Source organism: Tubulanus polymorphus, chromosome 5 (genome assembly GCF_964204645.1).
Source record: "Tubulanus polymorphus chromosome 5, tnTubPoly1.2, whole genome shotgun sequence".
Taxonomy (NCBI): Eukaryota; Metazoa; Nemertea; class Palaeonemertea; order Tubulaniformes; family Tubulanidae; genus Tubulanus; species Tubulanus polymorphus.
The window spans coordinates 10,292,096-10,308,049 of NC_134029.1; the positions used below are offsets into that span (position 1 = coordinate 10,292,096).

The 15,954-nt window shown below is 38.2% G+C and overlaps 1 protein-coding gene and 1 long non-coding RNA gene across 2 annotated transcripts in view; both read right to left on the bottom strand.

Annotated features, from left to right (window-relative positions):
• The window catches only part of LOC141906223 (high affinity nerve growth factor receptor-like), a 55,892-nt gene extending 41,289 nt beyond the window's left edge, over positions 1–14,603 (bottom strand). Inside the window, exon 1 of the mRNA XM_074795465.1 lies at positions 14,371–14,603. Within this exon, the coding sequence (XP_074651566.1) occupies positions 14,371–14,603 (233 nt within the window). The remainder of the gene's footprint in view (positions 1–14,370) is intronic.
• LOC141906119 (uncharacterized) lies at positions 1,447–2,617 on the bottom strand. Its single transcript, XR_012619308.1, has 3 exons — positions 2,362–2,617; positions 1,970–2,070; positions 1,447–1,818 (listed from the first exon to the last, which is right to left on the bottom strand). It is a non-coding gene; the product is annotated as an uncharacterized LOC141906119 (long non-coding RNA).
• Positions 14,604–15,954: the final 1,351 nt, after the last annotated feature.

A 15,954-nucleotide genomic window follows, 5' to 3' on the forward strand; every position in this document is an offset into this window, starting at 1 on the left:
AACATGTCCGTGTACCAGCTTTCCGACTGAATAATCCTTTAATATTTAAGAAACAGAGTTTCAATCGTTCCGCATTATTATTATTTCCGACGCTTTCCTTTTCCATATCGAGGGTTGCACGTGCCTCGCGCAAGGCATCACTCACGTCACCGACATCGCTATTGTGCCTCTGTTCGCGATCGATAACAATCTGGCTGTCCAGCCCGTTCTTAAGTCTGGATGGGGGTGTCGTTGAATCTTTTTCATTGAATTGGAACAAGCGGTTGTTCAGGTAAAGTTTGTCTCCAATGAAATGAAATTCATCACCTCTGGTAATTGCCTCCTCCACAACGTTGTTGCACACTTGTCTACGTTCTCGGATTTCTTTAGGGACTTGTTGGGCGATTCTGACACCACGAGATTTCAGAAGTGCGGATTTTCCACGAATTTCTTCCCTATCATGGTAAAAGTGGAACTTAACGACAATCGGTCGCGCAGTTCCAGCACTATATTTTCGGTTCCTGAACTTCGCTGAAAAAGCTGAAACACTGAAAAGCTGAAACGCTGAAATAAAAACGCTGAAATTTCAGGGAATTTCCGAAAAACGCCGAAATTTCAGGGAATTCCCGAAAAACGCTGAAATCGTGCTAGGTACCGACAATACACGTTTTGAAATGTTTTCCGGGCCGGTGTCCGCTGACGAGTCCTGAACCGTGTTTTATGCTCTACCTTCGGTTACAGAGACATGCCTTAAGGTCGTCGTCATGACCGACTTGATCGATTGCGGATTGCGTGGATTGTTAGATGTGTTTTTTGCCATAGTTTTATGTGCATATACCGGTACGATCTAATAATGAAGTTATCACTTCATTTGAATAAATTCTTAATCACAGTAATATTAATTCACAATATTTTTTCTTATGTTTGGTGATTTCTTGCAACTTATCATTGCCAAGTCTCATACAAGTAGTAGCTGAATGAAAGTACAGTTAGGCTGAACCTGATAACCCAAATTAAGTGCTAGCATGGAACTAATGATTATTTTGATTCTATTTTCGGTGTCATTGAAATTCGTTAATAAAGGTTTTAACCGTCATAGTATACTGTACTTAGCATTGCTACAATTGGGTGCCATATTTCTACAATTTCTACAAGGAGGAAGGAATCTTTAAGTGTCTTTGTTCCCGGGTAGGGTACGGGGTAAAACCTGGTTTACTTTCTCTTTCGACTTGCCGGAGACTACTATCTGCAATGTATTGCATGCTTTGATGTATCTGGCCTATAGGAGTCGAACGATATTTTTTTCCCATACACAGGCATGGCTTTAGTGTAGATGAAGGCTAGGCACTGCACATTGTGGATTGACTGGAACTCTTAACTCACAAAATTAAACGAGTCAACAAGAAAGATCCAATAATTGGACATTTGTCTAACTATATTATTTAACAGCTTGAAATAACACATTCTGCAAGAGTATACAAAGGAAATCAGTTCTTACATTATATCAGAATCAATAGTTCGCTTAACTCTGGCTAGAATTCTGGTTCCATTGCTTCATATTCTAATGAAATCCACTAGTATACCTTAGAATATCGCTTAGCTTAAGACTAAAAATTTGGTACCAGGAAACAGGGAAGAAAAGTGGGTGTACTGTACATCCGCAATTGACTTATTTCTCTCTGGTTGAATCAAGTTATTATTGAAATAGCATTCGAATAGCCATTTTATTTTTAAAAATTGTGTCGTTCAGCTATCCTGCTGCAAATTTCGCAGTTGAAGTTTACTGGTGCCATCTGATTTCTCAGTATCTCAAAAAATTTGCACATTCTAAGCCTGAATCTAAAAATAGAAAAAGGTGCATTTTAGTTGGATATAAAAGAATAGTGGCTAATACACCCTGGACTATATAGCCTATGGGGTGGGCCTAGTTTGAAAGCACTGAGGTCTGAGAGAACAGCACTTAGTAAATAAATACTGAAATTAAACTTACAAAACACCCAGTACTTGAGATGATGTACTTGACAAGAAGTGTCACCAGCTAAGCATATCAACTTTGTCTATGACTCCTCCTTTTATAGATTCAGTAGTAGTCTAAAAATAAGAATCGGTACATTTTTCTAACAGTCGGTATGTCATTTCTTCAAAAAAACTAATTATTATCACGCCACAGCAAATAAATTATTCACAGTTGTTGAATGGTTAGCCCGATTTAGATTAATTGGTTGACGCTAATCAGTATGACCCATACGTAGGGGCCTACTGCATGCCATTGGCGTCAATCCATTCCATTCCATTCCACAGTGAATTAAAAAGAAATTTAGTTAGATCCCTTTTGTCCAAAAGCTGCATCATTTATATAACTAGCTGTCAAATTTAATTTACCTCCTTCAGAGAATACCATAGTGACATAGTCCGTCGCCCATCAACGTGTTGACAAAAGAAAAGTTGCTCCATGTTTTATACATGAACGTTCAAATAAGATATTTTGCGTCTTGCAGGGAATATTGAGCATAGTGTTTAAGTTGGCTTGCACGGTTTGTGAATGGGTTTTCCTCATTATGCTGCCTGTATGCATTAAAAATCCGGATTTCAAGCGAATTAATTTGTCCAACAAGTGGCCCTCTAGAAGTATACTCCACACATACTGTCCATGCGTGTCTCTGTAACCGAAGGTAGAGACTAAAACACGGTTCAGGACTCGGCAGCGGACACCGGCCCGGAAAATATTTCAAAACGTGTATTGTTGGTACCTAGCACGATTTCAGCGTTTTTCGGGAATTCCCTGAAATTTCGGCGTTTTTCGGAAATTCCCTGAAATTTCAGCGTTTTTATTTCTGCGTTTCAGCGTTTCAGTGATTCAGCTTTTTCAGCGAAGTTCAGGAACCGCTATATTTTCCGACACGGTGTGCACGTACAGACTTTATTCTGTCACGCGCATCATTTATTCCAGCCTCCGACGTTAAAATGTTGTAGATTCTATCTGCCACGATTTCATCTTTTTCCTCCTGCACGCCGAAAAAGAGGAGGTTATCCCTCATAGATCGTGATTGTAAGTCGAGCACGGTATTGCTCAACTTCACGTTTTCCATGCGTAAACGGCCAACTTCGGCGGTCAATGTACCGATTTTTTCATTCGTAATTTTCAGTCGACAGTTTGTCATATTTTGTGCACAGATTTTCCATTGCCTTTTCGATTGGCTCCAACCGATTTAATTTCGTTGACATGTCGCTCAACATAGCAACAATATCACCGAGACTCGCATTGCTGTCATTTCCGCTGTCTATATTAGGCTTATCACCGTGATCACTCGATTCGGATGAACAGTCACCTATGTCACCAGAACATTCTGGATTCTTGTTAGGGGTCTTTTTCTGATCACGACGTTTTACCGCGGTAACATCAGATCCAGACTTATTGCGTTTCTTTTTACCATTTCCACCAACCATAGTGAACGTCCACAGTACCAATGATGCGATATAACCAAAAAATCCACAAAAAAACTTACACCGGACCACCTTAAACCAACTTTTAAGCGGAGCTTCGGAAATGTGTTTGTGTCTACGCCGCCATTTTTAGTAGTTATACAGAGGGCACACCCGAGCAATTTTGAGTTCAGCAGGGACCACTCCAGATTGGAGGCTTTTGTTGAATATATGAGTAAGTGGATATTTACCCAGCTAACAAAAAATGTTGTTTCTAAACATATCGTGATTTCTAAAATTTCTGAAATTGTTTCTAAAAGTTTTTCACTAACGTTTTAACGTTAATGTTGAACGTTCGTGCAACGTTTGTATAATGTTTGTTATTAGAACGTTTTTGATAACGTTGACTGAACGTTACTTCACAACCTCTCTGCAACCATTGAGCTTGATAAAAACGTTCCAATATCGTTTGTATGACGTTACATTATAACCATGTTATAATGTAACATTATAATCACATCAATAATTCTTTTAACTATTTTCATAGAGATCCCGTCAATGCCAATACCTTTATTTCCAGAGAATTTATTTACCACTTCATCAATTTCTAGCGAGTTTGTTGGGAAGAAAAAGAAGTTTTCATTATTAGGATGATTTAAATAAAAACTGAAATGTTTTTCAGACTCGGGGATCATATTTGCTAAACGATGTTCAATATTAACAAAAAAAGTATTAAATTCATTTGCAATGTTTAAACTACCACTGACAGTTACGTTGTTTAGCTTAAAGGAAGCTGGTAATTGTTCTTTGACGGAGTTACTTCCAATAACTGTTTTTAAGATTTTCCACGTAGCTTTCATATTATTCTTTACACCAAATAACTGAGTATCATAGTAGCCTTTTTCGACAGTTTTTAACAAACGTGATAATAATCGCTTAGATTCTAAATAACGGGATTTAAAAGCAATATCTGAATTATAAAGTGTTTTCCTATATAAGTGATTTTTATATTTAATAGAGTTTAACAAGCCCGTAGTTAACCAGGGTTTAGACTTATTGGTTTTTGCGTTCATGCGTTTGATAAATGGAAAACATGTATCATATAAATGAGTAAATTTAGAATAAAATACAGTATACGACCTTTGTGGGTCATTTTCATTATAAATAGCCGACCAATCACACGCTATTAAACTCCTGTAGAATCTATCAATATTATGCTCACTAAAGTTTCTAGTTGAGTAAGTACAATTATTGCAAACACGTTTACGATGATCACACATTGTGAAAATTGGAAAATGATCAGAAATATCTGTACATAATATGCCCGAGTTAAATACATTTTCAATATTATTACAAAAAATATTGTCAATTAGACTGGATGAATTTTTAGTCACCCTGCTAAGTTTATCAATTAGTGGGTAAAAGGATGAAGCTATCAGATTATCTAGAAATGATTCAGTAGGAGTATGTACTTCTGCTTGAAGTAAATCAATGTTAAAATCACCAATCAAATAACAATCTTTTCTTTGCCTATTTAAAATTAAGTTCAACTAAAAGAGTAGATATACTTAGCCCCGGAGGTCTGTATATAATACCAATAATCTTATTCTTTTGATTCTTACAAATAATTTCAATAAAGAGAGATTCAAATACCTCATTCTTACCAGAAAGATCTGGGCGTATTATAGATTCGTAATCATCTTTGAAATAAAGGGCAACGCCAACCCTTTACATCATTCGAGCGGCTTTTGAAAATACTATTGTAGCCAGGTAGTTTATAAAGATTATTGTTATGGGCATTATCATTATTCCAAATCTCAGTAAGTCCTATGATAGAAAAATCGGATCTTATACAATTGATGTAGTCAGTGAAAGAATCAAAATTTTTGGTGCAACTTCGAATATTAAAAGTGCAAGTTTCTACATCTACGTTTCTAAGGTTGGTTTCTACATTGATTCACACCTTCCCTACTAGTGCGAGAATAAGAAACTTTACCTATTGAATCTTGACTTTCCCTTTTCCCGATTTAATTGTATTATGCCACGCAAAATATCCTTGCTACTCTTCAAGAAGGGTGAACTTTGAAATGTTCATTGGTTACTTATGTTGTTAATTCCGTTACCGGTAATTCTTGAAAGTTAATTTTAGAATTCTTCCTGGATCGGGTTCCACAATTCTGGGTTAGAGTTGAAAAACAATGAAAAAAAATTAATTCTCAATGAGTTATCTCTGAGTCAAATCTTCTCTCACAACTTCCTACGTAGGACGAAGATTGAGGATAGGTGAAAATGTCATGTTTAGTTGATATAACGGCACATAATTATGGTGATTGTAATTAGCAATCATGTTTATATCGAATATGTGACGTGTGTAATGTGAATATGCAAAGACTTATTAATCAAATAGCTTGCAGTATATCTGAATGATAAGGTCAACACCGAGGGCTAGTAAATGGCTTATGAACAAGGACCTCGTGTGTATCGTGCATAAGTTTGAATCGATGTTATTTGAAACAGTTCACTTCACACCCTTGCACATTAACTTGACTACCGGGTAAATTATCAAGATAGAGACGACTTTCAGATTTCTGTGTCCAACGGAACCGAGCAGAAATCTTGGAGTTATTTTGATCATCTGTTGAATGGAGGCACATGCTAACAGTGCGTGTTCCACACGTCGTTTTTATCTCATTGGCACTAGTACCCGAAATTGTTTATCCCCAAGTCAACGGAACTCTTGATGCAGTCACTATTACTCTTTGCGAATTTAGCCGGCATATCTCTGCTTCATTGGACAAATTGCATTTGACACAAACCCCGCAGCTTGGATTGTTACCAGGACTAGATATTTGAACCAATAACACCTCAGTCTGCTTATGACACTTCATTGGTTGCCCGTGAGACGACGTATTGAGTGAAATATCATTCTACTCAAGTTCACTTTTTCAAATCACTGAATGCATTGATGCAGTTTCATTTCAACCTTACTAAATTTGGTGGACGTTCGTTTCCCGCAAACGCAGCTTCCCCATAGAACATCTCCGAGATATTCACGAAATCAATCAGTGAACCATCTCAGCGCCGGTGGACTTATTGGATCGAACATTGCTGCTTTATATAAATTTTCATCATTATTATTATAATTTCGATTATAGAGCGAATAGTTATAGAGTTATATGAGTATATGAGTAGCATGTGCCGTGTGCGCACGATAGCGCACACTAGATGTGAGCTGGTGCGCACACTGAAGGCAAATGGTTCTGATTACAAGATGGGAGGTTGTTGGAAAGATGGAAGAGCGTTTAGTTGCTATATCTAAAATGAAATTAATTATAAGGGATGGTTAGCGTAGTCTAAGAGGGAGTAGAATAGAAGTAGCACGGATTTAACATACCAAATAGGGTAAGGTTAGAAGCGAGTGAGGTCATGGTTTAGGAATGTGAAAAATGTACAAATTAGTATATAAGTCTAAGGTTTTTGAGTTAGAGAGGAGAGGAAGAGAACGCAAAAGAATGTAACAATAAGAGGATAAAATAAAGGACAAATGGTCCAGTGGCTCGCCAAACTGTGTGAAGTAAAAGTCTGTCACGCTGTAGGCCTATCGGTATGCAAAAATTATTCTTTGATTAAAGCAAGAAAAGAATCTATCAAAAACGGACTCGATTTTGGTCAGTGTGAACTTATAACGGAACTGACGAGAATGAAATCTTCGAAAATGTTAGTTTTAATACATCCCGAGAATGACATAAAACAACTAAAACTAAGAGATAGTATATACGAGTGACCGGTAAAAACACGGTACCCGGTACAAACTTCGGAGGTTTTTCATTAATCATACGGACAATAATACATGTAAAACCAATCAGGACAGAAGCTCCAAGTTCTTCAAACTTTAGGGCAGTGCCGGTTACTGACGAAATGATATGGTTTTAATAGTTTCACGATAGGATTGTTTTTAGTAGGGCAGGCATAGGCCTATAAAAACAATGTGGCTCAAGTATCGTTGTTGTACGAGTGACCTACCGTGGCGCACGTTATCTATCTATACTATAAGAGACAAATGGCGCAACTTAGTCGTTGGCGCGGTCTGTGCGCTATTCAAGAACATGTTTTTGGTACCGAATGGAAGATGCTGGCTGCATCTATGTCTTAGGATGAAATTTTTGCTGATACAATAAATTTCAGATAGAGTTTTGGAACATTTAAGTTTGGACGTTCTGCATGACGTCACTGCGCGCGCTGATCAAAATAAACCGGGTGACCTGAATTGGTATGGTATTGTATATATTTTGCTATAATTTTGCTACTGTGCCCTCCACCGGGCATGGGATATCTTCAGTTGATGAAGGGCGGTGCTTGAACACCCATGAAAGAGTAATCCACGTGTTCTGAACCCGCGCTGTACGGGAGATCACATACCCTATATGATAGTTTAACAGTACAAAAAATGAACTGAAATGTTTTTCAAAAGCGAGCCAAATATAAAGAAACATTCTGGTTATACAAAATGACTTGTTATCACTTATATTTACTTGAGAAAGAAGAAAGCCGAGCAACCCAAAAAACAGGCCTCGGTCACACAGAGGAATCGGCTAGAAGAAGGTCGAGTGATGCAGCCGGACAACAACATTGGTGGAGATTGTAGTCCCTCACCAACTGGTGCTGACACAACACGATCGTTATTTTAAATAATCTAGGTTTCATATTTCCTTGCTTTGAAAATCGTTAATTTGCTGAATTGGATTAAGGGGCGGCATCGTGTATTTTACTTATGGGCATCCACTAGCTAAAATTTAGGGGGAAGGACATTTAATGAATTTATTAATGAGTTTGAAAGGTCGATGAAATTTTCTTGGAGACGAAAAGGATGCAATAATTACGCAAATTATCCAAAAATGTCTTTTCGACATAACTTCTAGGTGAGTACGTGTCTTTTTATCTCAAATGAATAATAAGCTATGAAAGCTCTCCATCACCTAAGTGCAATTACTCTCGACCATATCTTTCTAAGGTGTCAGTAGTCTATTTTCACAACCATGCAGTAAGTGAATGACGTGCATTATAGATGATAGTCTGCCACAAACTCTGGATTGGATATCTTCGTTGTCGTTAGTTTTCAATTTTATTACTCGAGCTAATGTAGTTATTGGCGAAGATACCGCTGCACGCAAACTCCCGATCCCTTTCGTGAGAAGCCTGTTGTTTTTGCTCGACGCTGATTGAAACTAAGTGAGCTGTCTTAAGTTTAAGGCTAAATGGACGATATTGCCAACTTTCGTTGACTCATTAATATATACATAATCTATTTGATTCATGGAGAAATATTCACATCCGAAACGGGAAAGCTGTATTAAGATATCTACACGATATTCAGGACGTTTGAATTCAGGACGTTTGATCATGTAGGGATCCAACCGTGACTCCAACCGTGGACATTTTAACTAGACAAGTCCATGCTATAACTTCCTCGCTTGCCAGGTATCTCTCCCCGAACTCGCTTCCGCCAGGCCCTGGCCCCACGACCCACGATTTCATTACTGGCGCTTTTGCGCATGACGACATATATCGACTTGCGAAATATTTCCTTGATCGGTAAAACGATCGCTGATTGTTTCATTTAACGGGAATTCCAACAGAAGTCTAATGTTGTCTGTTACAAGCACTGTGATTGGCCCGACCTGATTCTGGTCGGCTAGTAACGACTCTAACGACTCGTGAGGTCAAGGGGTTCGGGGAACAGCTTTTGCGTAGTGGGTTCGAATCCCTTGACGGGAGAAGATGTGCTGTAACCGATTTGTCTGTAACTGTTTTTCGTCACTAGAACTCGATGGGATGTTGCCACGGTGCCACGCGGCTCACATCTATCGTTCCGGAAGGGTAAAGGGTTATAGCTGCTAAATCTAGTATAACGGTGGTCGAAATGGATAGATTTTTAATTGATTTATCATCATTTTCAACGTTGATGCGGAGACATTGCATCCACCGCAGTCGGCCATTAGCTCAACCGGAGAATGACAACGATAGTCAAGTCTGCGCTCAGTCGGTTTTCTCTTAAACCGGGAATTATGACAACAAAGGAAGAATAACAACTATAAATAGAAGCAATTACCGCCGGTGTTGAGCATCTGACCTGGCTAACAATACAGACGAATGATGAAGGAAATAACACCGACTCTTAATATGGCAGATAATCCATTGCATAATCTAAGGCGAGTCCCAAGAAGCAGCCATATGTGAAATTCAAACGAACGATAGTATCTCAAATACGTCTGTTGAAATGACTTTGCATGTAACACTCTCCCTATAAATAAATGAAGAAATCCCACACTTCGAATTTTAAAATTATACGATCAAATTTATTATAATGAAACCACAACGTTTCGGCTGTTGACTAACAGCCATCATCAGGTGGAATGACCTGAAAAACAAGTACTGAAGTACAATCCCGTATTTACCTACTTTGGAACGCTTTAAATCCAAATTAAGCACCATCGACACTAGATTAGTCTTTCAGTATAATAACAAACTCACTAATGTTTTAACCAAAAATAAACCCAACAGTGAGCTAATTGAGTCCGGGGTCTATAAGATACCATGTAAAGACTGTAATATGATGTACATCGGCGAAACGGGACGTAATCTAAGTCAGTGTATTAAAGAACACAAAATAGATATCCGCAACCAAAAGCCTGAGAGTGGAATAGCAAATCATGTCTTTACAACCAATCACCAATTTGACGTTCAGAAGTCGTAACTTAAGGCGCGTTCACACGACGAAATTTAGACCGGTCTAAATTTGGTCCGGTCCCATTTAGACCGGACCAAGCGTTCACATGTGCAAAAATACCGTTCCAAATTAGACCGGTCTAGTTTAGACCGGTCTAATTTGGCACGGTCTAAAAGAGCGAACCAGGTCCGGACCAAATTTTGGACCGGTCTAAATATGTGTGTGTGGACAGAAACTGGTACCAGGTCCGGTCTAAATCGTAATTCTGAATCTCTGCGGTATAGATGTCGCAACCTCTGCGGCAGAGTGTGAGTCCAGTTTATTAAGTTTTAAATGCTTTTATATAATTATTCGTAAGAACTGTTTTTCCTCCCTATACTATGGAAATGTTTGGAGCGTAATTCGTATTCGTATATCGCGATCATCATCCGTTTTACTGCCGTGCTTTGAACCGTTTTTAAATGACACTTAGAGTTTCAGCGTGATAGAATAAAATCGAATTCGCAAAAATGTCTAAACCTAACAAGAGGATCGAATTGGTTAAATGAAGAATGTCTTGCTCTACTTCGAATCTGGAAGCAAGACTTCATCCAGGCGCAATTGATTATTTAGCAGATGGCGACAGAAACAAATTTTATCAACTATTTTTTTATGAAACTATTTGGCAATGCTAGAAAACGTATTCGTACTGTTTTCTAGATTCTACGTCAGCCGACACTGTTCAATCTTAGTTCTTTTTTTTTCGATCTCAAAATAGGGATTGTCCCTGTCGTTTATTTGGTTTGTAAATTTCGTTAGATTTTTTGATTGAGTGTCCCTTACAGACCCACCACACCTGACGGGAGCGAAACAGGGGGTTTGATTTTGAAATCGGAAATCTAAGCATAGATATAGTTCTGTGATCGGCGGTCTAATTTACAGAATTTTTTTTTTTTTAAATCGAAGTACATAATTGGAAATTCGGTTCCGGTTCATTCAAACAATCTTCCAACCAGTCTGAACCGGCAAGCGACTGATTGGGGTGAATTTTTCTGGCTGCCTAATGGAATACATCAAAATTTTGGAAATAGCTATATTACCGGGTTGAAGATCATTTTGTCCATTTTTATATTTTTTTTGTCGTTTTCTACGTGTAAATAGTCCGATAGTTTATTGTAGTTTTTTGATCTTATATCTTAGATGGTATGATTGTACCCATGTGTTTACTAGTGCTCATAAATATTATTTCGATCATGGTCAGTTTAATAATTATTAAACTATCAAGTGGAAATAATTGAACATGAGTGCTACCAGAACTAGTTTTGAAATAAGAATTTTACGAATGACGTTTTATTTGCTGTAATTACTGTTTTCGCCACTTGATATTTATCGCGCGTCTAGGTGCCTCCGAATACAAAATGATCAACAGAAAAATTGCCTTTGTTTTGACGGTCGTCGATTCATGTTTAAAGTTTGTAGTATATTGTTTTACTAATGATGAATTCAGACTCGCTGATAAGTTATCAAATCTTTGATTCTTCTGAATTGTTGAAATCATAACATATTATGAGCTTTCTCTTATTCTTTTCTGAAAATCTGAACTTTGGATGCAGTTTCCTGATGAATGTTGTTGTGAATATCAAGCAGAGGATTGCCTTAGACTGAAATCAGTTTCATAGTTGCATGAATGAGTTTTATGCTCGTTAGAAATGTGATAACTGTTGCCCTAGGTGACCATTACGAGGCTGATGATTTAGTCATCGATTCTCATACCATAAAACGTGTTGCAAGTAATACAGAAAAGTTGCAAGTAATACAGAAAAAGAACAAACAACTAATATTTTGTTGGCACCTTTCTAACGATCTTAACTTCGATTTTTGTAGCAAAAGGGGATGGACGACAATAAATCGCGTTAAAGGTTTTGATGTAAAAGTCTGTCCAAAAATGCGAGACCCGCGGGGCCGCCTCAAAATGGCGACTGGAAACTTTCCTATTTCGTGTAGAAATTGATTATGTGACCAACCCGGTTCTCTGAAAAAAACTGGATTGCATGGGATTCGAAGTCACTGACGCCCTTATAACTATCAAAACGATAGTGTGGTAAACGAGGTGGTTTACATCCAGAACCAAGTAGCAGTCGCACGGAATCATTTGAACGGAATCATTTTCGGACATTTTGCCTGGTCCTATGTTTTGGTCGGGGCACATTAGGTCCGTGTCAAACCATTTGGCACCAGTGTGAAAATGGTTGGTCTAACACGGGATAAACTTTACCCGGACCGAAATCGTTCGTGCATCGCGGCTGAAGTGGGAGGTGAATTGGTATTCGACGAGTTGCTTGTCACTACATCTTGCTCTACTAGAACCCTTCCTGAATTTGAGCTAGACGTATCGGCCCAACTCCGCGCGGTCCCGCCACCGTGCGGGATTTACGCGAAGCAGCAAACACGAACATGGCCACTCTCTCAATTTTCAATGATAGAAATCGTGTGTGCATTTCAATTATTTCGGCTGTTAGGGTTTTAAGGCACAATATAAGTTGATGATGTGATATGGCGATGTTAATTAATGATAATTCCGCAGTGAAACTAGTCACGAACGGTGCCGATTGAGTGTACAGCTGCCAAAAACACTGAAATGTGCGTAGTTGCGTAACTATTTCAGTGAATTGCAGACGAAACATGAAGCCTTAACGGCCGTTTAAAAGAAATTAAACCAATCGCAATTGTAAAATAAAAATGAGATAGAACCTAAGTTAAAATTCTGGCCATTTCTAAAATGTTATTACGAATTTTTAGTCAGTGCCGAACGTTTAGTTTTCCAAAAATAATGAGGGGTGGTAGGTAGTCATGCAATTCAAGTCATCATTTATTACACGTTACTTCCGTGTTGTTGAAAATCTCGCGAGTCCTGGACCAAACCCCATTGAACAATGTGATCTGTGTGCATTTGTGGCCAGCACACAGATCACACTACACTACCCATTACAAACTCCAGTACCCACAGCTTTCATATATCCATCCAAATATTTAGAGTGTCTTTCTTCCTGGATAATTGTAGAATGAAGGAAGTTTTCACATGTGCAAGAAACTTGCATTCCAAAACCTCCCGAATATGGAAATATCGGGAGCATCTGTGTCATGCAATTCAGGTAATAACTACTCGTGTCTGACCTTATTGACAGACATCACATTCTATATTAAGTTCGCCCGAGTAAATCGTTTTTTGCCATATTGGATTTATGTTTCCCCATTGATTAGTTTGAGGGGTCAGAAACTTATATATGCTAACACGGGCGATTACCACCCCCCCCCCTCCAGGTCCGAATGTCGCTTTTGCCCTTTCACGGCGAGGGAGATCATCGGCCCGATTTATCAATCACAGATCAAAATTGCTGGCGTATTCGCATGGCTGTCCGTCAGTTGTCGAGCCATAGTCAGAGTCCATGGTCGAACGAATAATTTCTGGAAACATTACATTCATCGGTAGATGTTGGAGATAATAGTGCATGATCTTGTTAAACAATCTTATTGAAATTATCGATTGCAAAAATACGATGTGTGTCCTTTGGTTGAATCCACACTTTGAGACAGCTGCTCTACGATAATGATGCTAGGTAAATTCAAGAGGGGTGGCGTCTCACTATCTGGATTAACATCGGTCAAAATTCAGCAATTGCAGGAAGTCGGCGGATATTAACCCAGCTCTTAGTGCGAACCTTTGCCGATTGGAAGTATTCCCTCGGAAATGAACTCCAAAAGCGGTGGTGGAAACAATGTTCATAATGTATGAATTATCCAACAGTCCATCAATGTCTATATCTTGATGTGACGATGAGTTAACAAATAAAGAAAAACATACCGATATAATAGCACGACCCAAAGTTTTGAAGGTAAAGCTGTTAATTAAGTGCATGCTTTTGATAAAAAGGTAATCTCTTGAGTCATCCTGAAAATTCTAAATAAGTCCCCGAATTTCTTTAATTTTGCATCGTCAGACACACGGTGATGAAAATTCAGTTTTCTAGGGAAAGCTGCATCAATGATAATTAATAACAATAATAATGATAATAATAGAAATGATAATAATAATTTTCATTTGTATAGCACAGGTATCAAAACTAGAGTTCTCACCTTACCATCTCTTCGTAGAAATTTCAGACTTTTGAGAAACTTTCTAACCTGTTCTATTCGACACCACCCACTTAATATAATAACTGCCAAACGATACACGTGAAACAAATAATTAAGTCAAAACTTACATTTTAGCGATTGTTTTCATGTAGTTAACAGAGCCTAACCGCGGAAGTTCGGTCAGCGTATCTTTGTTGTGACAATATATCTCTGATTTACTACACTGACATCCGATCAGTTTGCAAATATCGGCATCACCACTTGAAGAAGCTGCACCAAATAGATATCCGTGAAATAACGCGAAAAATAGCGACCAAAGGCAAGTCCATTGCTGGGCGCTTCCGTACCAACCTGCCTTCATGTTAAAATTTTCTTGTCGAAATATCGACCAATTATCAAAATGAGTGTACACAGCGAAAAGGGTCAAGTTTGAAGAACAATAAACATCGTAAGCAGATCATGAAGAGATCTATGTATTCATTCGTTCGGTGCTGTCGAGATCCCATCGATACTGCCTCGCGTCGTTTCCACCGTTACGTCGCGTGTATTACGAATTTCGCATCGCGGAATTGAATTCACACATACACCTGTAGTTTTGATCGCGTACTAAAATGCAAAGCACGGTGTTGTGTGAGCCAGCCCCTCCTTGTACACGGGTTGATGCGCGTCTTCGTCTAGTAAGGCTAATGAAAATTGTGCAACCCTAACGCACGCGGAAGAAGGGGAACAGGAAAACACAGAAACGCAAAATCAAACATGTTTGATCGCGTAAACGTGGTTCCCGGACTTGTCTTTCTCGGTAACGCATACGACAAAGGAAACGCTTGGACACATGTTTCCCATTGCGAATGCGAATTTTATTCTACCACACTAAAACTCGAAGTGTCGTTTAAACACGAGTAAAACGGATGATGATCGCGACATACGTATACGAATACGAATATTTGTTACGCTCCAAACATTTCCATGGTATAGGGAGGAAAAACAGTATCTAAATTAATTACATAAACGGAAATAAAAGCATTTAAAACTTATTAAACTGGACTCACACTACCACATAGGTCGCGACATCTACCGCAGTGATTCATAATTACGATTTAGACCGGATCTGGTACCAGTTTCTGTCCACACGCATAGATTTAGACCAGTCCAAAATTAGGACCGAAGCTGGTTCGCTCTTTTAAACCGTACCAGACCAGTCTAAACTAGACCGGTCTAATTTTGAACGTTTTTTTGCCCTTGCGAACACTTGGTCCCGTGTAAATTGGACCGGACCAAATTACGTCTGGTCTAAATTTCGTCGTGTAAACGCGTCTAGATTTAGACCGGTTAGAATTTTTCTTTCCGTTCCCATGGACCGTTTTCCAGAATCGTATCCTTAAGTCAAAAAAATTAGAGTCATGCGCGGGATAATCCTGACTTTCATGGCTGCTAGGCTAGCATCTTCGCTACACTTCATTTCATTTCATTTCGTTTATTGTAACTTTGTACAAAGTAATAATATAATATAGTGGCAATACATACATACATATATATATATATATATATATATATATATATATATATATATATATATATATATATATATATATATATATATATATATATATATATATATATATATATATATATATATATATATATATATATATATATATATAGTGTAGTATTTAGTAATATAGTAATTTAGGGGGATACATCATGGAGGTTCA